This window comes from Arachis ipaensis, chromosome B9, assembly GCF_059453495.1.
Source record: "Arachis ipaensis isolate K30076 ecotype BB chromosome B9, ASM5945349v1, whole genome shotgun sequence".
NCBI classification, from domain to species: Eukaryota; Viridiplantae; Streptophyta; class Magnoliopsida; order Fabales; family Fabaceae; genus Arachis; species Arachis ipaensis.
The window spans coordinates 158795587-158817355 of record NC_142444.1 but is presented as its reverse complement, the minus strand read 5'-3'; the positions used below and the strand labels follow the sequence as shown (position 1 = coordinate 158817355).

The 21769-nt window shown below is 31.9% G+C and overlaps 4 protein-coding genes across 5 annotated transcripts; 1 reads left to right on the top strand and 3 right to left on the bottom strand.

The window, feature by feature from the left end:
- Window positions 1-7814: 7814 nt before the first annotated feature.
- On the bottom strand, window positions 7815-12755 carry LOC107619413 (mitogen-activated protein kinase kinase kinase 3). Its single transcript, XM_088498128.1, has 18 exons — window positions 12639-12755; window positions 12238-12558; window positions 12088-12129; window positions 11867-11935; window positions 11658-11768; window positions 11453-11533; window positions 11303-11380; window positions 11127-11209; window positions 10891-10975; window positions 10613-10713; window positions 10395-10434; window positions 10200-10259; window positions 10068-10108; window positions 9768-9990; window positions 9444-9680; window positions 8966-9291; window positions 8790-8884; window positions 7815-8084 (listed from the first exon to the last, which is right to left on the bottom strand). Exons 2-18 carry the CDS (start codon window positions 12556-12558, stop codon window positions 8014-8016), a joined length of 2064 nt encoding a protein of 687 aa, XP_088354254.1. The 5' UTR covers window positions 12639-12755; the 3' UTR covers window positions 7815-8013.
- A 690-nt stretch (window positions 12756-13445) lies between these two features.
- LOC107618410 (peroxisomal adenine nucleotide carrier 1) lies at window positions 13446-15549 on the top strand. Its single transcript, XM_016320466.3, has 5 exons — window positions 13446-14031; window positions 14108-14339; window positions 14588-14734; window positions 14845-15008; window positions 15130-15549. The coding sequence occupies exons 1-5, from the start codon at window positions 13889-13891 to the stop codon at window positions 15407-15409; spliced, it is 966 nt and encodes a 321-aa protein (XP_016175952.1). The 5' UTR covers window positions 13446-13888; the 3' UTR covers window positions 15410-15549.
- Window positions 15550-15735: 186 nt separating this feature from the next.
- Window positions 15736-16815, bottom strand: LOC107618411 (putative GPI-anchored protein At3g06035). The gene is made up of 2 exons (XM_016320467.3): window positions 16657-16815; window positions 15736-16390 (listed from the first exon to the last, which is right to left on the bottom strand). The coding sequence occupies exons 1-2, from the start codon at window positions 16739-16741 to the stop codon at window positions 15885-15887; spliced, it is 591 nt and encodes a 196-aa protein (XP_016175953.1). The 5' UTR covers window positions 16742-16815; the 3' UTR covers window positions 15736-15884.
- A 2156-nt stretch (window positions 16816-18971) lies between these two features.
- LOC107619351 (F-box/LRR-repeat protein At3g59190-like) lies at window positions 18972-21139 on the bottom strand. Of its 2 annotated transcripts, XM_016321615.3 has the most exons (4): window positions 21048-21139; window positions 19846-20828; window positions 19593-19751; window positions 18972-19507 (listed from the first exon to the last, which is right to left on the bottom strand). In XM_016321615.3, exons 2-4 carry the CDS (start codon window positions 20815-20817, stop codon window positions 19196-19198), a joined length of 1443 nt encoding a protein of 480 aa, XP_016177101.1. In that variant the 5' UTR covers window positions 20818-20828; window positions 21048-21139; the 3' UTR covers window positions 18972-19195. The 2 variants fall into 2 exon arrangements, with proteins under 2 accessions (XP_016177101.1, XP_016177100.1); XM_016321614.3 differs by lacking the exon at window positions 21048-21139 and having other exon boundaries at window positions 19846-21041.
- Window positions 21140-21769: the final 630 nt, after the last annotated feature.

The following is a 21769-nucleotide window of genomic DNA, read 5'->3' as shown; positions in this document are numbered from 1 at the left end:
AAAGAAATAGGTACGACCATATATATCGATTATGCTACGTGTACACTAAAATTAGCTATAAAATTAATTATTAATATAAAATATATATTAAAATATAAATATATATTAAAAATAAATTAAATTATATATATTTATACACAAATATATTAGTGACTAATTTTAGTGTACAAATAATATTTTTGTACATATATATGTTTTCTTGTTTGTTAAGGCATCTAAAAGCCTTTTGCTTTCATTTAATGTTCAAAAGGAAATATATAAACACTTTCTTTCTCTTCATACCACAGTTTTGAGAAAGCCAATAATAATAATAATGAGATAAACATATATACATCTACTTGGGCACTAACACTGATGCATGTTAGTCCCAAATAAGAAGTTGTTAGGTATTATATATAGGGAGATTATGGATTGTTCTTGTTAATCTCTATCATTAAGCAAGCTAGCTTTTTCGCACTTGATGAGTTAAGCGGATTCATACCTATATGATATCATCATACCTTATTTTTATTTGCATGAGTGGATAGGCTATTTATAAGTTTAACTTAGAATCTTTAAGCTAAGTTATAGAATTTATATATGTACGTTTTATATCACTAAGTTATGATTATTTTTGTACTATTATCTACTTTTCGTCTTTTTCGTTTTCTTTTTTAAAATTTTATTTTTGTTATTTATTTTGTGTTCTTTTATATTTTAAAACACACACACACACACAATATATATATATATATATATATATATATATATATATATATATATATATATATATATATATATAGATGTGACTTAAGATGTTATATATTATAATAGTAAGTAAGTCTCACATTAGTTAAGTAAAGAGGATAGATTAAGATGTTTTAGATAGGGAAATATTGAGTCATACCCCAAATCAAATTAATTTAAAAAAAAAAATTTAGTTGGACACTTTAATTTTTAATAAATTTTAGGGTTTAACAAATATGTGTCGAATTAAGAATACATGTTAAAACTATTATTAATAAATATATAACAATTACATTAAAAACTTGAATTTTTTTGTAGTTTTCATAAAAGTTTTCTTAATTAATAACCTTAACATATGCGTACATACATATTAGTTAAACTCTAAATTTTAGTTACCGAATCAATTCCTACTTAACTTTTTATTTAATTATATAAATAAGTCTTTATTGTTATTTAATAGAAGCATATATATGCAAGAAAATATCTAAAAAATTTTAAAATTTTAAAATTAGTCTTTTTATATAGAAGAATAATCTAATGGAAGATTAATTTCTTTAATAAAATAAAAAACTAATAATTGATTTGACAAATAAAAATTGTTAAAAATTAAAATATCTTACTAAATTTGTTCGAAAATCGGTTTGGGTATTACTCTATAATCTACTCCTAAAGCTATATTTTGTGGTAGAGGTAGGTGATAGATTTTCCAAAACTCCTAAAAATAATTGAAAAGAAAAAAAAAAAAACTAGGCATCTAGTTCCAACTTGCAACTATTGGGTTACGTTTATTTTTAGGGACGGGACACTAAAACAGGACATAGAGACACAAAATCGTATTTGACAGATAAGACATAGACAGAGACACTGTGTTCAGGGACATTGAATTAGTATATTTTGTGTTTATCTTGACAGAAAGGACACAGAGACACTAGCAAGGGACACAACTTATTTTTTATTTTTTCTTTCATTAAATTCTTGTTAATTTTTTATAATTATATTTTTCTTCTCAAATTTTTTAAATGAAAAAAATGAGAATAAATTATATTTTCATAATTTGTTATAGTTTATCACTAAACAAAATACAAAAATACAAAATTTTGTATCTCTGTCCTTTGTGTCTTGTTTTCAGTGTCTTATTTCGTCTTTTTCTCAGAAACAAACGCACCTTTGGCTACTTTGTAATAACTATATTATATTGGAGGAATTTATCAAATTTTTTCTTTGTTTTCTCGTTTCTTAATCCTTTGGTTAGGTTAATTGCATGAATGGATCAGCTTCTTTTCCCACAAAGGGACAATTTTACGGGTAAGATGCAACTTATGAAAAGAAAATGCACTACTAGCTACCATTCTAAAATTATTAAATGAAACTAAAATGTGTTATTATTGGAGAAAGAAAATTAAAATACAATATTAATTAGTATGAATGTATTAACAAACAAGAAAATGGTCAATTAATGTTGATTTATTTGAAAGGATACGAAAGATTGACCACATTGTAAGATGATGAGATCTTTCCCCATTTTTGGTGGGTCTAACCTGCCATGGCGTCACACAACAAAAGGAACAACCTTTGTCACAAAAGCATTTCCGATCCATCATGCATCCTCCATAGATTTCTTTAATCATATTTACCGTGTATGTATTCATTAATTTATTAGGGATGCTCCCATAAAGATACGTAAAACATCTTTTTATAAAGACGCTTACGTGTTGCATTATTATTGAACGTATTAATGAATCAGTTATTTTTGAATTTCTTAACAAATTAGAATAAAACCGATTTTTTTTATAACAATAACAATAAACCCAAATTTTTTTAGGGATCTAATTGTATTTTTAAATTTTTAGGAATTTAAATGTTCGCAAAACAAAAAGTCAGGGATATATTTATCTTTTTATCAAAAATTAAAAAATGTTCGATTTAGATTGTGTAATTCGATCGGATTAAACCAGGTCTAATGAGTATAATGTAGACACTTGAGTTTATTATTGTTGCTATAATAAACCGATTTTGTTCTGGTTTATTAAAAAATAAATTATTAATCGATTTAATAAAGACGTCCAATAATAACATGACACATATAAATGTCTTTAAAAAAAATATTTTGAGTGTCTTTATTAAAGTGATCTTCTAATTTATTACTATAAAAAATATGATAAGACGACAAATGCTAATGTAATTTAAAGAAAGTAAAACTCTAATACTTAAATTTTACCCTCTAAATCCTAAATTATAAATTAATCTAAATATGATCTGTTGATACAAAATATATAATTACTAGAAGGTTAACATTTGTCTAATTAATAGAAAATGCAACACTCTTTTTGTTAGATAAGGAGCGTTTAAAAATGAACCGAGAAAATAATGTGTCTTTTAAAAAATAACATTCTATTTTGTCTTATTAATACAATATAATAAATACACAATAAATATAAAAAGGAGTTATTTTATTACATAAAATAATCTTATTTTGGAGCCTTGGAACCCTACCATGGTGTGGCCACCATCACATACATCATCGTCCACCCATTCGTGGATACAATCAAAGACCCCACTCAAAGGGGAACACACAAATGAGAAAGTCAACTAATTCACCCGTTAATTGGCTATGTCTAAAATCATGTCCTTCATGACTTATATTTATACTCCGAAAAGGAAAATGAAAACACATGCATATTTGTGAGCTATATAATAATGGGAGAACCTTCTGTGTTATTGATCATATAATTTTAAACATGAATTTAAATAGAGAGTCCATTTTTTAATTAATATCAGTTAATTTTTAAAGAAATATTTTTATTTTAAATTTTCAAATTTAAAAATCTAAATTTTAAATTTGAAATTAAAAAAAGACTTTTTACAGTTTAAAAAATTAATTATTATTAATTTATTAAAAATTAATTCTCTATGCTTTTTCCAAAAACGTATACATAATGAGAAAGAAAACATCACAACAAACAATTATTATTATTATTATTTTAAGTATCTCCTAACCCGACAAACTAAGGACTAATTCGCCGCGGATCGGAGCTCCATTTAAGGGTCTGCCGCTGGCTAATGCCTAATGGGTTGCTGCATGCACAAGACGGAATTCGAACATCCGACACTTGCTTAAGCGGACGAGTGAGCCGACCACTCGACCAATTCAAGTTGGTTATTATTATTATTATTATTATTATTACAAAGTTCCCAAAACAAAAGTAGTTTTGCTCCAAAAGGAAAAGGGCTATGATTCTTTAAATTTGTCTGGCATAAATTTATAAGGCCCCCTTTTCTATCTTTCACAAAAAAATAAAAAAAAATGGATAAGCATGGAGCTATATGAGTGTGATGCTGCACTAACAAACCTATTTGCAATTTGATGACAATACACGCATGCATTTACACACACATGTTTATACCTATGCATGGGCGCTTTGCTATATCGTTGTCACTAACTATAGCCTGTGTAGTCCGATTCTTAATTACTACTAATTAATACAATAATAATAATTAATAATAATATAATGTTCCTTTTGATTGTGGATATACTATAGAGAGAATTGTGGATGATTTTGATCCTTCCACGTACAAGCCAAGCAACTGGACCACAGCCTGTTTTGGAGAATATACTTCAAATCTATTATTATTAGTCCACCAAAAACCTTAGCTTACTGAAGAGGACAAAAACTCACATGTAGACAACTTTCAATCACAACCATTGCTGCTCAATACAAGAATGTCATATATATTCTTTTTGAGATTTTGTTACTGTGCTTGTCCTTTAATTTCCCTAACAATTTTTTTTTAAGATTGTATAAATTAAGTTTAGTTTTAAAGAACTCATATACCATATGAAGAATTTTATAATATTATTCAATTAAATTTATGTATTAGATATTTTTTAAGTAGTGAATTTTATGGTTATTTTTAATAATGTGTTAATATTATTTTATATTGTTAATACAAGAAAATTAAATTCTATGAATATGATGTTTGAATATACATTTTTAGGATGTGTTATTCATATTTATTCTACTATTTCAATTACTAAATTAACTATATTTTATTATTAAAAAAAGAGCAATGCTAGGGGACCAGCAACATTTGTGATTGGTAGCCATCAACTAGCCATCAATGATGATTTGATGGTGTGAGATTGGTGTGAAATTTCATCCAATGGCTCACCTTTTTCTGCTGGTTACATGCTGGCCAAAATGCAATAAAATTGCTGGCTCCTAGACTTTTCCTTAAAAAAATATGAAATCACATGGATCAAGACGTTACATATCTCATAAAAAAATAATAGAGTGAATACCATCTCGGTCTTTGATAATTTTTTTTCAAAGATTATGAGATTTTAACAAAAAAAAAAAAATATTCATTTTAGCTTTTATTCTTTAATGTTTTGAGACTAATTAGTTTCTATATTAATAATTTTTTTTTAAAATATACTTATGTGGTAGATTAATTACTAATATATCCTCTATTTAATTTTTATAAATAAAAGTAATTTAAAAATTACTAATATTTCTCAGTTTTATACTGTAAATTTAATCAATATATTTTAAAAAATAACAAAAAAATATTAGAAAAACCTAAATGACTCTAACAATTATACAAAATAAAATGAGATTCCCAACAAAAAAAACTACCAATCCTAATTAATTTTTAATAGATAAATTAATAATTTAATATGCAACATAAATTTATTCTATTAATATAAAAAAAATATTGACAAATTGTCTAATCTGTCACATCAAATACTGAAAAGAGTATTTTTTTTAATTAAGAGTATCGTTATCTTTAAAAATCAAAAACCAAAAAGATATTTTTTTTATTAAGAATTTTATTATATTTTGAAATAATTGTCAAAACCGTTTAAGAATTTTTCTCAAAATAATAATATGTAAATGCATTGATATTAGGAGTGGCAAAGCGGGCCGGCCCGTCTCAACCCGTCCCGTCCCGCCTAGGCCCGCCCTATAAACGGGGCGGATCGGCCCGCTACGCCAACTAAAATGAGTTCAAAATGCTAGCAAATCCTGTTTTATGGCGGATTGACAGGTCGGCGGGTTAGCCCGCTTGACTCTCTTTTTTTTTTTTTGAAAAATAAAATTCATTAAAATTAACTAAAAAATAATAATTAAAAAATCAACTACAAATAAAAATAATTAAATTATAATATATATTTTTTTTACTATTTTTTTTAATTTCTAATTTCAATAAAATTGTTCAAAATAATATTTGTCAATAGAACTATCTTTATTTTAAAAAATAAGTCACATAATTCGAACAAATATATAAAATTGTAAAATAAAATAAATAAAGTTAATAACTAAAAGAAGAATAAAAACAAAAACAAAAAAAAGTGTTTGAAAATTCTATAATTATTAATTTTATAATAGTAATCACTCTTTTATTTAATAAAAAAAAAGTAAAAATCTTCGGCCCGGCGGACCGGCCCGTCCCGCCAAAACCCGTCAATTTGGCGGTGCGGATTTGGCGGATTATTTTAATTTGGCGGGTTTCAAATCTTAGCCTAATCCGCTTTTTTTTAGCGGGTCGACCCGACAGATTTAACCCATTTTATCACCCCTAGTTGATATATACAACATTATATAAAAGGAATACACATTTTTTTTTCTTTTCTAACTTATTATCCAAGAAAAGATAGCTTTTGGGCAAAATTATATGATATATTTTTGAAGATAAAGCTCACAAATAATTTTCGTGGGTGTGGCAGACAATGAAATTTATAAGTACAATTATCTTTCTTTTTTTTTAGTCTAAAATATCATTATTCATGGGATTATATATGGAGCAAGAACGTGTCTGTAGTAAAGTTAAATGTAGATATTTTTTGCCATGAAAGCAAACGGAGGCTAGCAAGAGTATATTCATGAGAATCATTACACGTCTTTCGCACTTGGCAGTCATGCAAATTTATCAATCTTTTTTAATTATATTTTCAGAATGGAGAATGAAAAGGACAAACCCACTTGGGCCCATTCAGCACAAATTAAACCTCTTTTTCATTCCCTTTGGTCCATTCTTATCCTTCTAAATTAAGATCTATTAAAGATATAACTATTAATATTATTTTTTTATATTTTTAGAATTAGTAATTTGATCACAAGTCCAAAATTCCCTTAGTTTTGGCTATATATGTTCTTCAATCATGTATTAATTGTTTCATTATGGTTTGGGGAAATGTTGAAATCTTTAATCAAGCAGTATATGATTAAACGGTATCAGGAAACAAAATTCCATTTTTTGTTATATTTTGTACTTAAACAAATCTAATATAAATAGAGATTAAGGATCCAAATTCCAAGAGATCTTGTCCATTATGGGGAACAAAAAGAATTTATTGGGATATTTTTACATGGTAAATTAAGACAAGCAGGGTCCAATAGTCTTAAATTGTGCTTAATTTGGGAAGCACATTGGAAAATAAAGGGCAACCCTCAATTAACATGAGGCTAATTCAAACAATTCCTTGCACCATCGTCGCCCACATTAATCAATTCTATACAATATAGAAATATACAAATACAGCTCCTTTGACCATCTTTATATTTGTGTTGGCAAAGTGTGTAGCACAAACTGACCAAGAAATGAAAAGAAGAAAACAAGTATGTAGCACATTATAATCGTTTTTTTAATTCCGTCGTAATAAACATGAAAACATATGCTATCTTAGGTGTCGGGAAGGTTCTCATTTATTATTGTTATCTTAGTTTTTGTCTTTCCTCAAAAATCATAATCTAGTTTTCGCCTGAAATAATGGTTTAAATAAGATAAACAGAAAAGCGACATTTGGGCAATCCACATATGCATGAATGCAGCTAAGTTGGACTTCAATGAATCAATCAATTGCCTATAAAATCCAAATTTGATTCTAATGGCATGACATTCCTTTGTCTGACATGTAAATAGTCAAAGATATAATTTTGATTACATTGTCATATCACAAAGAATTTGATTATGACAATTAGCAAATTAATTTCTCAAAACAAGGTTCAGTTGATGATCTTTTTTTTTTTTTTTTGGCAGCCTATATTTCCAAAAACCCCAAATATTCAGATTGAAAGACTAGTACATGTGAATAAGCAGATTAAATTTACATTATATGCATATCTCGTAAATGTTACATGGAATTTGACATAACATTTGAAGGGAGGGAAATTGTAATGCTGAAGGAAAGACAGTTTCTCCTTCTCCCGTTTGGAAAATGTCAGATGAAAAAAAAAAATTATTAGCCTGACTGCTGGAGAAGACAATAATGGAGAACAACAACATTCAGTCTCCATAAAACTCGCGATCCTTCGGTGAAGTTATCTTCCCTCCTAATCCTGCCTTACGCCAAATCTCTGCAATATAAACTTTCCAGAAAATATTATATGCTGAAGTAAAGAGGATGTTCATACTAGAATGCTGTTTAGAAAACAAAGAATGAAGGATGCATATACTTCCTAAGTAACTGGTTCACTCTACGCCAATGAGTTATAGCTCAAATGACATAGTCTCTCCATACTCAATTAAGAGGTTGCGGGTTTGAGTCTCCTATTTTTGGTAAAAAAAAAAAAAAACTGGTTCACTCTACACAAGTCCAGAAGATTCATTTTCTATCTACTAGAAATGTAAAGTTAAAGTGAAAATTTTGTAGTTTGACCTAAAGAGAATAAATTGCTCAAGAGAGGTTGCATGAGTAACTCCCAATCATGCAACATCTAGGACTAGGAATCATCAAATTCTCAATGAGATTTTCCTTAGGGACACGTCCAATTTTCATCTATGGAAATCATTTCTAGACTATCGCACAAGTTCATTAAACATTTCAGAAGTCAATGCCTGCCCTAATATTTGCTTAGTGATCAGGATAGTTTTTCAAATTCCATCTTCTACCCTATATCTTGCTTGCATTAATATTTGCATCCCCCAAGGCTACAATGAATATACGAAACAATAAAAACATACAAAATAAACAAGTTATCATAACTGCATCAAATAAGCATGTTGCATTTTTTAATGTTGAAAAAAATAAAGAAATAAAGAAACAAAGAAAGAAAACTTACCTCGCTTAAAGTCCATCTCTTTAAAAAGATCTTCTTTCCATTTTCTTTTAACAAGTTCTTCTTTCCATTTTCTTTGTCTCTCAGAGAAGCTCGCCCTACAGGCAAAAACATTTTGAGTATACATGTTTGGGGGGAGGTAGATTAAATAAGGTGCCACTATCAATCCTGATACATACTTGACACTGAATGAACCTGGCTGAGCTTCATGAAGAGTCTCCTTTGATTCGTTAAGATCAGAAGGCTGGATTTCCTGCAAAGGTTGATTCGGTGCACCACCAAGTTGTGGTTGATATTTGTTATGACTCTTACTGCTTGAAACACTGGCACTACCAGCCATTGACAATCGTCTCCTAGCATGACTAGGAGATCTACCCTGTGATGTTGCATTTGGGATTTTCGAAACATCATTACTTGGTGCAATTGCAATAGGTGCAATGGCTGCATTTGAAACACTAAGGAATTCTTCAAAAAGAGGTGTTTGGAGTTTCTTCAGTTCAAAGGCCTGATGCAATTTATTCAAGAGGAAAACAATATTTTAAATTCTAACCAGGTTAGTTTTATAGAGAAAAGGCAGATAAAAATTAAAAGAAATAACTACTTAGTACAACTACAATGAAAGTAAACAAATACATTATAATTGTAGCAAAATAGAACCTTCTCATCCAGGAAGGCTTTAATTTTGGACTCGGTAACTTCATCATCATCTTCATCTCCTAAATGCTCACATGAAAATGAGAATTTATCCTTCACGTCAGGATATGGTTCAGCACCTGTCCTAGTTTCATTAGCAGCTTGAGCTGAAGACAAGTTCATTCTGCTTTCCTTTAAATTTAGATCTTCATCAAACTTGCAAGGCCAGTCATCCACAGGTTCACACATTGGATTGAAACTCTATTCCAGCCAACATATCAGCAAACTATTTAAGAACTAATCATGAAACATCAAATAAAGCAGACAAATGAAGAACTAACTCAGCACCTTTATATCTTCAGAAGTAGATAGAGATTTTGGTTTTACTGATGTGTCAACTAAAAAATCATCTTCATCATGTATCTGACATATGTCATCATCATTGCTGTCAGCTCTCTGGTAGTAATCTGCATTTAGAAAATTTTCAGAACACATAGTTGAGAGTCTTATGCTATCCAGTTGACAGACATCCTTCACGCCTGTGCAGGTTGATCCCCGAACAGAATCCAAACTGCAGAACCAGTATGGTATCCTAGTTAACGCTTTATATCTGAGAGAATTTTGCCAAACAACAGATGATATACTTACAAGTCTCTAGGTTTCTTCTCATGTGTTGCATTGCAAGAGTCCTGAAGTTGGAGATGTTAACAGTGAATTAAAAAAAAAAATTATGGTGTAAACATTGTATACATTATATAAGTTCACAGCAGGTAAACTAACCCTGATTGAACTGCATAACATCGAATGAGACTCGCGGTAATTGCAGGAGATGAAAGGATGCTGCAGATAATGGACTTCGACAGAATTACTATATTGGTTATGAAGGACAAGTTATGTTAAATGCAAACAAATTTGAGTGAATGCAATCATAATTGAAGATAAGTTAGCTGAAGGAGAGAAAAATGTGCAAATTACCAGTAGCAAGTCTGATGCAGAAGGCCTCAGATCTGGTTCCCTGCAACCAAAATTTGATCAGTAGTGATTAAAACATCATCTGATACTATATATTAACACTGTCCAGCTAAATAGCTAAATGTCAAATTGTATCACTGGACTTTTGTAAAACAAATGCAGTCAGCATAAAACACAGGGTATGATAAAACTTGATATGTAAAAGCATTATATGTATGTACTTGTGGAAGCATTTCAGCAAAAAGTCCTGTGCCTCGGCAGACAGATATTCAGGTATGGGTGGATGAGATTTAGTTGAACCAATGTAGTAAAGAGCAGAAGCCTGAAAGCAAGAGAAATCTGAGCTATGTAATAACAATGAATAAAGTCAAGAGGACCAACTTGTGGAATGGAAATAGGACGGATGGTCCATTAAGGGTCTAAGGTCCGGTTCGCTTTTATCTATTTAATTTACAAAGACTATATTAGTATGCTTGGTGGTGAGAGTTCAATTACATACCTCCTGAGGATACTGTTGACTCCATGGAGGTTTCCCTGTGGCCATCTCTATCACAGTGCATGCAACACTCCATATGTCAGTAGAGCTAAAAATCCACAAGTTAGAAGTATCCCAAACAATATATTGTTTCTTGTTAAAATGTTACGTCATAAGTGTATCCTATTTATCATATTCCTATAATTTTAGGTAAGTATATGATCATTCTGATAGCATTATTACTGATAAATGAACCTTACATTGTATGTCCTGTCTGTAAAATGACTTCAGGAGACATCCAATGCGGCGTACCCTTTATTGACTTCGTACCATTTATAGTTGCCTATATTAATTCACAAACTTCAGAAGTCATTGTCACGAAGTACACGAGAAGCTTGTAAGAACAATATTAATAATGTGAAGAATGTTATATTACCAGTTCAACAACTTTTTTGGATGCACCGAAGTCCGCTAGTTTGATGCACCCTTTGTTATCAACTAGAATGTTTGCACCCTATATTGAACAAACAACACTTTGAGTAGAAGCAGATAAAGAGAAAGCCTTTTAATAGTAAAAGCAAAGTACCTTAATATCTCTGTGAATAATCCCGTTATCATGAAGGTATTCAAGGCCCAGTAGAAGCTGTTTTGTATACATTTTGATAACCTGCATTTATATAAATAAATAAACAAATATATACAATAACCACTTACTGATTCAGGGAAGGATCCAAATTAAAAGTTTCAATCCATTTAAGATTTTATGAATTTCATAAGAAACAATCACTTACTGGCTCAGGGAATGATCCAAATTTCCCAAGGAGCGAAGAGATAGACCCACCGGGAACAAACTCCAGTAGAATATTTAAGGAATCCTCCTCTCTAGCGGTTCCCAAGTATCTCTACAATAAACAACAAAGACAACTTTTCCTTTCATTAATACCAAATTAGGCACCACAATTGGCATTCAGCATCACTATAATAATAAGATTACACTCACAACAATGTTTGGATGCTTAAGATTCTTGAGAAGCTTCACTTCTTCTTCAAGCTCCCGAATATTATTAGCCTGATATAAAAGGGGAAATAGCGTTGCCAGCTTAGCTTAGCTTAACAGAATGTCAGCGTTGTTCATAACAGCAAGTAATTATATTATCACAAATTCAAAAGCAAAAATTGGTACACTCTCACACAGTAATACGAAATCCTCTAAATCCTTACCTGAGTATTCTTCTTTGAAGCGCAACCAGGCGCAATCAAAACCTGAATTACCAAACAAGTTCCAAAAATGGTGTCAACAATTATGCAACAAAACGCAATCTTACATCTAACAGAAACAGATTGAAAACCAGGAGGGAAAGAAATTGTGACCTGTTTGACAGCAATAAGCTCGCCAGAGTCGAGATTCATGCCCATGTACACTCGACCGAAGGCGCCGCTGCCGATCAATTCGCCCTTCCGCCACCGGAAAGGAGGGGCGTCGTCGGAGCACTTGGGAGGTGTCGGCGGCGAAGGAAGACGGGGATGCTTGAGGCGGGGCTGAGAGAAGAGTCCGACGCGGGACTTGCGGATGGTGGAGCTGATCCGGTCGACGATTCCGGCGAATAGTCCATCTTCGTCGGTGGTGGCGGTGGCTGGCGGTGGAGTTCTGAAGACAAAGGATTGGCGAACGGAACCCAAGAAATCCTTCATCTGAGAGAGAGAATATTAGTACAAGTATTTGAATAGAATTATGTTCATTTGATTGAAGTGAGAGTGAGTGAGAAATGTGCCTGCAACACAAAATATGAACTATGAAATGAAAGAGGGAAAAACAAAAAACGGAAAATTCAAGGTCAGTTTTTTCAAAATCGATATTTGATGCTGCTGGATACTAACGGTAATCTCCCTGTTTTTTTTTTCGGTCAATGAGAGTGATTTAAAAGCGTGACAATTCCCGGAAATAGTGCATCTTGTCTTTGTCCGTATGGCCCAATAAAATAAAAAAAATCTAGCCCAATAAAAAGAAAGAAAAAATCTTTGAAATATTGCTACTTTTCCAATAGAATTTGAATTCTTTAAATTTTAGATTTTTACAGTAAAATAAAATCTTTTACCATTAGATATTTTATCTCTTATATTTTTTTTTATTCTACCTACAAAATAAATGATGATAGATTATATTTTATTCTCTAAAATAAAATTTAAAATTTAAAAGATCCAAATTCTTGACTGTAATAAAAGTATTTGCTTCATACTAACTCGCACCAAGTTTGAATCTTAGCCATAGTAGTTAGGTAGTGTGTGTGAGTATGTTGTACTTGTATGATAAATAGATGTTTATTTTAAGTGAAATGAAATATAGATGTAATAAGATATAGATTTACATGAATAAATATAAATACACAAAGCTAAGAATTTAAATCCCATTTTTATTAATAGTGTACTCACTAAATAAAAGTTGGATATACAATAATTAAAAGATTAAAATAAAAATTGTGATTCAAAATGGCTCCAAAATATATTATACTGTCACTCTGCCACACATTATTGTTTATTACTACTAATCCTTTGTGAAAAAAATAAACTAAAATAAATAAAATCTTCCAAGCTCCAAAACTTTTGGAACCAAAATATCTTGTTAGATTTCAGTAAAAAAAATGTCGTGTAAACGACCAATTTCCTTTTTTTTTTTTTTAATTTTCTTTCCAATATATTGTCCGACTTAGCGTCATTAGTGACGGAAGAAAAAAACCCATACGTTTTCAATTCCCCAAAAGATAGATAGTCAACTCAAGTCAAATCCGAAGCTTGAATGATTGGATCTCAATTCTATGTAACCGTTTGCCCCTTTCCTTAAACACTTCTCTTTGGTTTTAACCTCATGGGTGTCTTTGAATCCCTCAAAGACAACTGCTTTTCCTTCACTTCGTTGAAATCTATATACCCTTTTGTCGAATTTGTTTAAAGTTTGTGTCTTGTTCTTGTTGGGTCTACTAATCTACTTGAGTGAGTTAGTTTGGGGTGGTTCTTTTTGAAGAAGATGCAACTTGATTTGGAATCCTTGTCAGAAGCTACTTCTGGTGCCATTGGATCCCTCGTTAGCACCACTGTGTTGTATCCACTTGATACATGCAAGACCAAGTATCAAGCTGAAGTTCAAGCTAAGCAGAACCGAAAATATAGGTTCCATTTGTTTAATCATCTTAACTATTTAGGTTTGTGTTGTGCATATTTGATGATTTTGCTGTGTCCAATGTAGGAGAATTTCTGATGTTTTGTGGGAAGCAATTTCTACACGCCAGGTTCTTTCATTGTACCAAGGCCTTGGTACGAAAAATGTGCAGTCCTTCGTTTCCTCGTTTATTTATTTCTATGGATACAGCTACTTTAAGAAGCTATATTTGAAGAAAACTGGAAATAAGAACATTGGAACAGTAGCAAACTTGCTTGTTGCTACTGCTGCTGGCGTCTCTACAATAGTCATAACACAGGCAAGTCATAATTGTAATTTATTTTCAGATATCAAATTTTGTGAGTTACACATGTTATGTGCTTGTTTATAATTCGTTTACTACTCTGGATTCTGGCGGAAACAAGATTGATAAGTTACAGCAATGACTAATACTTTGATAATTGGAGAACTGATATTTTGATTGGTGAAATCATTGCTTACTCTATTATGCACTCAATAAGCACAGCCTCTGCCATATGATATGTAACATTTGTTTGTACTTTACAGCCTCTAGATACAGCATCCTCGAGGATGCAAACAAGTGAGTTTGGAAAATCTAAGGGATTTTGGAAGACTCTTTCTGAGGGTACATGGGGTGAGGCATATGATGGTCTTGCCATATCTATTCTTTTAACAACAAATCCATCTATTCAGGTATCACTCTTTTTATACAAACGAAACCTAGAGAGGATTTGTTGTTCCAGATTAATCTTTACTAGAATACAATCCCCAAACTCAACAAGGATTTTTCTCCTCCAAAACAGTATACTGCATTTGATCAGCTGAAACAGAGAATACTAAAGGGCAAGATGAGCAAGAAAACAGGTACAACAAAGTCATCCCCGGAAGCACTGTCTGCATTTTCCGCTTTCGTGCTGGGAGCAGTTTCAAAATGTGCTGCTACATGCTTGACATACCCAGCTATTAGGTGAATGCTCGATTTTTGAATAATTTGACACTAGGCTAGAATTATTGCATGCTTTTATATAGTGCAAAAGGAGGAAAGAAAAAGCTAATTCAATTTAATGGATATATATGGCTTTTTCTAGGTGTAAGGTCATGATTCAAGCTGCAGATTCGGATGATGATAAGAGGACACCAGCCGAGAGGAAGGCACAGAAAACAATCTCGGGAGCACTATATACGATTTGGAGAAGAGAAGGCCTTTTGGGTTTCTTCAATGGATTGCAGGCACAGATACTAAAAACTGTTCTCAGCTCTGCATTGCTTCTGATGGTAAAGGAGAAGATCACAAAGTCCACATGGATTCTGATGCTCATGTTAAGAAGATTTCTGTCTGTCAATTCCCCCAAATTGAAGGTAGCTTGAATTTGTGATGAGTATATTTTTAACAATTCCTCATCCAAGAATATAATTAATATGCAAGAAATATTAGTGTTGCTTGTGGTTAAGATTGTTTCTGAAGAAGAAATATGAAAAATGAAATTTCATATTGAGTGTTGCTGTTATTATCTGTTAGTACTATGGTATGCACCTCCAATTGTACTTGTGATTTGAATGGCATAAACTAAACATCCAAGCTCAAAAATAATATTTTTTATGGTAACAATGCATTCTCTTCTATTCATCTCACTCAATTTTACAAAAACAAGTACAATACCGTAGCAACAGTTATGCAAGCCAAGGATCTCAAATTTTCACTAGAAAACCTGTCTTGTCTTATTATTTTTCATTTACCTTGACACAAAAAACACATTCTTCATGGAGGTAGATGGCCTTTTGACAGGTAACAAAATTGTAACAAAAATGCAACATTGTCAACAAGATTAGAACATTGGTTTCATCATAGGAAAATGCTAGCAACTAATAAGAGAAATGAGAAGTGATTCAATCCAATCTTAGAAATCAAATTAGTAGCAGCAGAACTATAGGGAGCAAAGTCTCCTGTAGGAGTGTTTGTGGTCAAGACAACAACAATCCAGTTATCCTCTGAACCAATGCCAATTCCTGTGAACTTTGAATCATTGAGATTATCTGAGTAAAGAGATTTTGTGAAATTTGTAAGAACCTTGGTTGGAACAAGGCCAGGAACACAAGCAGGCATAACTATTCCATCCCTTGTGTTGGAAATGGCCAAGTGGCATTTGGACAAAAGGTCAGGATAGTTTGAGAACTGAGGCTCTGTGCCTGGCACTGTGTTGGCACCTGTGGTGTTTGTGCAAGGCTGCTTCTTGAATTGATCAGCTATTTTATCAGCAAGGCAATCAGCATTTTCACTCTTTGTTAGAGCTTTTAAGTTCAGTGATGCTCTATACTTGTTGATTCCATCATAAAGAGTATCTTCTTCATCTGCAGCAGAATGAAACCCACTTAAGTTCCAAAAGAATTAGCCGATTCAAGAAACAACCATGCTACTTGTACACAAAAGATCAGCCACTTGTATAGAATACACATTGAAATACAAAATATACATTAAAAATGAATTTAAACAACACATGTAGTTATAGCTGATATCGTAACTAATTTTTTATATGCACATAGTATTTTGTTCAAGAAAAACTAGTTGAAAATAATATAAGAAAGAGGAGCAAAGTACTAACTAGCTCATTACTCACCATCATCACATTTAACTGGATTAATCGTTAAGAAAATGGAAGAAAGGAGAAGCGATAACAATAAAGGGAACTTTATTGGTGCCATTGTTTGCAGCTAAGGAAAGGTAGAAGAAGAACATACACTCCTCTCTATCATATCAAAAAGAGAGTGTCACATTATCCTTATAGATTCTCTATATTAATATACATGTGGTAATTAAGGTGAGCTTGATTGCAGTGGGTGCTTTACTGTTTCTTGAAGCAGAAGATAGAGTAGACGTACGCTATAGACAGCGTACTGACACTGATCAAGACATCACAACGTTAAGTAGTTAGTTACTAACTTTACGTATTAGTAACACTGGCAAGTGAGAAGTGACAACCTTTGTTTCAGTTTCAGATCATATGTCTATATATATGTATGTATGTGTACGTGTATGTGAGGACAGAGTTGTTGCGGAGTCTCTTTCCTCTGCATGCATGTATCATGTATGTGTATTGCTACATGTCATATTTGTTAATGTTGCAAGTACGAGGAAGGTATGAAATTGGTCCCACGTTAAAGAAAATAAAAAAGAATGAGAAGTTTATAAGATGAGAGACCCATTAAATTGGCATTTTAAGGTTTTGAGTTGGATGTGGTATCTTCACATCTTGGTGATCGAAAAAATCGAATAACCGTCATCTAGAAAATGCTAATTAAATGACTTCAAGATTCCTATCTTCTTTAGAGACATCCCATTCTGCTCTGAATATGACCAATTAACAGGCTCTAAGTGAAAAATAAAAAAGAGGAAAAGAAAATGCACCATCATGTTGAACAAGTAGCCCCCTAAAATATAAACATAGATCCTCTCAAATTGGCATTTTACACAAGAAATCAAATATGATATAGTATTTGGCGGCGGCGAGAACATTGGTAAAAAAGACGATTTTAAAACAAACTAAAATTTTTGAGACCATTTTATAACGAAAAAAAGGCCAGAGACGAAATAAATTTTCAGCCTCTACGTTGGGGACCAATATCATACTTATCTCTTTAGAGAACAAATAATCTTTTAAAATTGAATTGACCATTTATCCTATTGATTTAGTTACCCCTTATAGGTTTATGTTTTCTACATGTGGGACATAATATGAGATGATGATCATAGTCACCTATTGAGTAAAGGAGTCTCTCTTTTTTTCCTCCCTTGTTTTTTGGTCTTAGAATAAAGGAGTCTATTTCACAACAAACTACCAGTTTGCTGCATCCATAAAAAGATGGTAATATGTTATTCCATTGAAAAACATCAGGGTATTATATACCTATTGTTAGAGGTTATATTATTCCCCGGACCACTTTATATATAAAAATATATATTTATGTTCTTGAAATTTACTCTATAAAATTATATATATCGAATAACTGTCATCTAGAAAATACAATCTAAAAAAATTGACACTTAATTATTGAAGTACTACAGTAGAAGCATGCTCATCTTTCATATTTAAGCAATAGAGTGAATTACTATTTATACACACTAATTTCCAATTGTACGTTTGTTTTGAGGTACTGAGACAAAGACTGAAAAATTGAGACTCAGTATCGTGTTTGTTAGTTCAAAGACTAGTACTTAAATTTTTGTCTTTGTCTCTAAAATTTCAGTATTTCAGTACCTCCAAAAAATATGGACACAGGAGACTGAAATTTTTAGAGATGGAAACTGAAACTTTAATAACATTTTATACCTAAAATACTTTCATTTCAATTAATTAATTCCAATTTTATCCTTTGTGCAAATTAAATTAGAGTTTCATTTTTGTTTCAATTCCTGTCTCCCATTTTATACCAAACAGAATACGGAGATTTATTTCAATCCCTGTCTCTTAGTCTCTGTCTCTCAGTCTTTCCGTCTCTGTCTCTCCACCAAACGCTACCTTTAGTTGACACACACCTCGTTGATTTTGCCGAGATAAAATGCCACTTTAAAAAAAAAAAGAAAAACAGAAACTTCTAATTATGTGAATAATGTAACACTTTCAATAAGGTTCCTTCACATTCAGAAAATGCTAATTAGATGACTTTAAGATCCCTATCTTCTTTCGTTACATCCCATCCCCCTCTGAATATGACCCAACTAACCGTCTTCAAGTTAAAAAAAAAAAAAAAGGAAATGCACCATCATGCTGAACAAGTATCCCCTAAAATATAAACATAGATTATCTCAAATTAGTATTTTACATAAGAATTTAAATATGATATAGTTATTTGGAAATCAACTTGAGAAGATTTGTTCCTCCCACAAAATGTCCATACATCAGTAATAAAACTACTTTAACATGAAATTAAGCAATTCTTCCAACCTTATATCTGTCAATAGAATAAGTTAGAGCTAAACAAAATTCGTGGTTGCGTTTCAATGTTCACAAACACAAATTAGAAAGGCAATGAGTAAATTCTAAAACTACAACAGAAAGGCAATCGGCAAATTCTATAGCTGTATCAAAACATAATCCATAAAGTTTGATATCTCAACAATTCAAACAAATCACTATCTTGGCTCCATTCTTTCCATCTTCACTCGATTACAATATGCTCAACATCTATCTCGCAATCCATTGACCTCCTCGGATACCTTAAGATCTGCTGGTGCAACTTATCTAACCTCTCTCCTCTATCAATATGTTCACCTTTATACTGAAAGGAATAACTCCGGATAATAAGTTTACTCAATGCTGATGCTGCTTGCAACAAAACTTTTATTGCAAATAACTCTTCTTCTTCCCCATCAAAGTCACAGATCTCAATTAACTTAAGGTCAGTACTAAAGCACATAGGTATGCAATCCAATATGCAGGTTGCATCATCTTTAGGTAGAAACACCCCTCTCTGCATTGTTAAACACATACTAAAATGAAAATTTCAAAAGTTTTGTAAACAGCAATAAATTTTCAAGTCTGAAAGAAGTTATTACCACAAATCTAATAACCTCGAGATTGGGCGAGTTATGGAACATGGCCGATAATCCTGAGTAGGACAAATCTATGGACCCGTCGATTGAGTCCAAATTTAGTTCAACCAAATTAGGAAAAAAAGGTAGATATTTAAGTAGTAATCTTGTTCTGCTGAGAGCCTGGCAAACACAACCAAAATATTCAGAAAGGCCATAAAATTAATTATATAAAATCACACTAATAGATGTTTTGTAATTTGTAAGGAGATCAAACCAAAACAAAGTCGTCAGAGATGGTAAGCCACTCCAGATTTGGGAGTTCTCTGAGAAGTTTGAACACGAAATGGCCTAAATGGAACAGACGACTGTAAATCATGCAATCGTCATCCCAACAATTGGGAGAAGGAGGTACTTGAACCATAATAGATGCGTTAATCACTGAGGCTGAATCACATAATGAATATTCATTTGGGAAGTCACCAGAATAATTAAATGACATCAAATTTGTTCCGAAGATCACTACTTTGTTTGAAAAATTCAGACCATCATCTTCCTCATCTTCCTTATCTACTATTTTAATTTTTTGAAGCAAGGGAGAAGAAATAAAAAACGCCTTGACATTCTTCAAATTGCAATGAATTAGGGTCAACTCCTCCAAGGCTGGCAAACCAGAGAAAAGATTTTTCGTTGAAGAACTATCAGGGAATATAACACCAACCAACCTCAACATCCGAAGGGATTGAAAATGAATGGAAGAAGGAAGCTTGAAAATATGCTTCATATACAATCCAAATTGTGTCAGTGTTGCACAGGTAAACAGGTGGTCAGGGAAGACCAAAGGTTCCCAAATTTGTTCAAAGCGAAGAGATAATTGTTCAATCTCAGGGTTGATGAAACCACATAGCCACTGATTAACCTGAGAAGCATTCTTACCTACTCTACATATCAGATCAAACTTTTTAAGACTCGAGCAATCAAAATCTCTGAGCAATTTGGTGGCAAAGTCCATGAATTTCTGTCTTTTTTCAGGTTCAGAAGTGTGATAATCCTCTCTCAACTCAATCGTGGATATATTCTTCCATAGATGCTGCCACATTTTGGAAAGTACACTTGTTCGAATTGCATCTTTTGTAGGAAGAGAGGATAAGATATGATAGAGAATTGGGTCAGGAAGATCACATATGTTCATGACCGTGCCACTCTCCTCTCCCTTTCTCTGCTTCTTGCTCTTCCTTTTACGATCCATGCTTCAAATAGCTTTCATATTATACAAACAAAGATTACTGAGTAAGAAAATAATAGCCTGCCCTAAATTGAGATTCACATTGATTAGTATCCCTTACTCATCATCATCTAAAATAATAATGAACCTATTTGCCCTTGTCTAAGCCCTAAACCCCCAAAACCCTAACTTAATCGGAAGAAGAAAATGCGAAGGTAAAGACAAATGGAATCGAAGAGGAAGAGAGTGATAACCTGCACCGGCGACCCCTTTCTCCACTAGCAGTGTACGATGTTCCAATATATCAACTCATAATTACCATTTACCAACACGAATTGAAATATGATTATTAAGGCCAAATTAGAAATTACTGATGCATGCAGATATATATGGATATTATTTAATTTATGGAAAAAAACTCAAAACAGCCCGTCACAATTATCTTGAAAGATAACGAGATCTTTGACAAAAAGAAATTTAACTCGGCCCTGGAAATACTTCGAAAGGACAACAAGGTTTCTGTGCCAAAAAGAAGTCAATGTTATTTTTTTTGGCACAAGGCTAATCAGTCCAAACAAAAAAAAATCAAGAGCCAAATTGGGTATTTTTTTTGGACCTCATTGTCCTTTCGAAGTAATTATCTGGAGACGGATGAGTATTCACTCTTTATTTATTGATATACTTTAACTAACAATTAAACAACTAGTAACCAAAATATAATTTTAAGGATTAAATAGTTAACTTAAAAATTTTATGAACTAAATTCTTCCCATTAAAAAAATAAACCGAGCGTATTTTGAATTTGTGAACATAATCTATATTTGAAAACTAAGAGCTCTAAGAATGCGAAAATTAATTTGCATATAGTTGTGTATAAGGTGGATTGTTTTTTTTTTCCTTTTTTTTGGTGTCAATAAGGTGAATTGTTTGAATATTGAAGAGGATAGAGAGAAATTGAAAGATAGAAAAAATTAAT

Coding starts and splice junctions, on each gene's coding strand:
- LOC107619413 (XM_088498128.1), bottom strand. CDS start 12,558: ATGAAGGATTTCTTGGGTTCCGTTCGCCAATCCTTTGTCTTCAGAACT. Junction 11,936..12,087: donor CTTCAAAGAAGAATACTCAG/GTAAGGATTTAG, acceptor CTTTTATATCAG/GCTAATAATATTCGGGAGCT. Junction 10,976..11,126: donor TTACAGACAGGACATACAAT/GTAAGGTTCATT, acceptor GTGGATTTTTAG/CTCTACTGACATATGGAGTG.
- LOC107618410 (XM_016320466.3), top strand. CDS start 13,889: ATGCAACTTGATTTGGAATCCTTGTCAGAAGCTACTTCTGGTGCCATT. Junction 14,340..14,587: donor CTACAATAGTCATAACACAG/GCAAGTCATAAT, acceptor TGTACTTTACAG/CCTCTAGATACAGCATCCTC. Junction 14,735..14,844: donor CAACAAATCCATCTATTCAG/GTATCACTCTTT, acceptor CCTCCAAAACAG/TATACTGCATTTGATCAGCT.
- LOC107618411 (XM_016320467.3), bottom strand. CDS start 16,741: ATGGCACCAATAAAGTTCCCTTTATTGTTATCGCTTCTCCTTTCTTCC. Junction 16,391..16,656: donor TCCAGTTAAATGTGATGATG/GTGAGTAATGAG, acceptor ATTCTGCTGCAG/ATGAAGAAGATACTCTTTAT.
- LOC107619351 (XM_016321615.3), bottom strand. CDS start 20,817: ATGGATCGTAAAAGGAAGAGCAAGAAGCAGAGAAAGGGAGAGGAGAGT. Junction 19,752..19,845: donor TCTCTGACGACTTTGTTTTG/GTTTGATCTCCT, acceptor TGTGTTTGCCAG/GCTCTCAGCAGAACAAGATT. Junction 19,508..19,592: donor TCGAGGTTATTAGATTTGTG/GTAATAACTTCT, acceptor TTAACAATGCAG/AGAGGGGTGTTTCTACCTAA.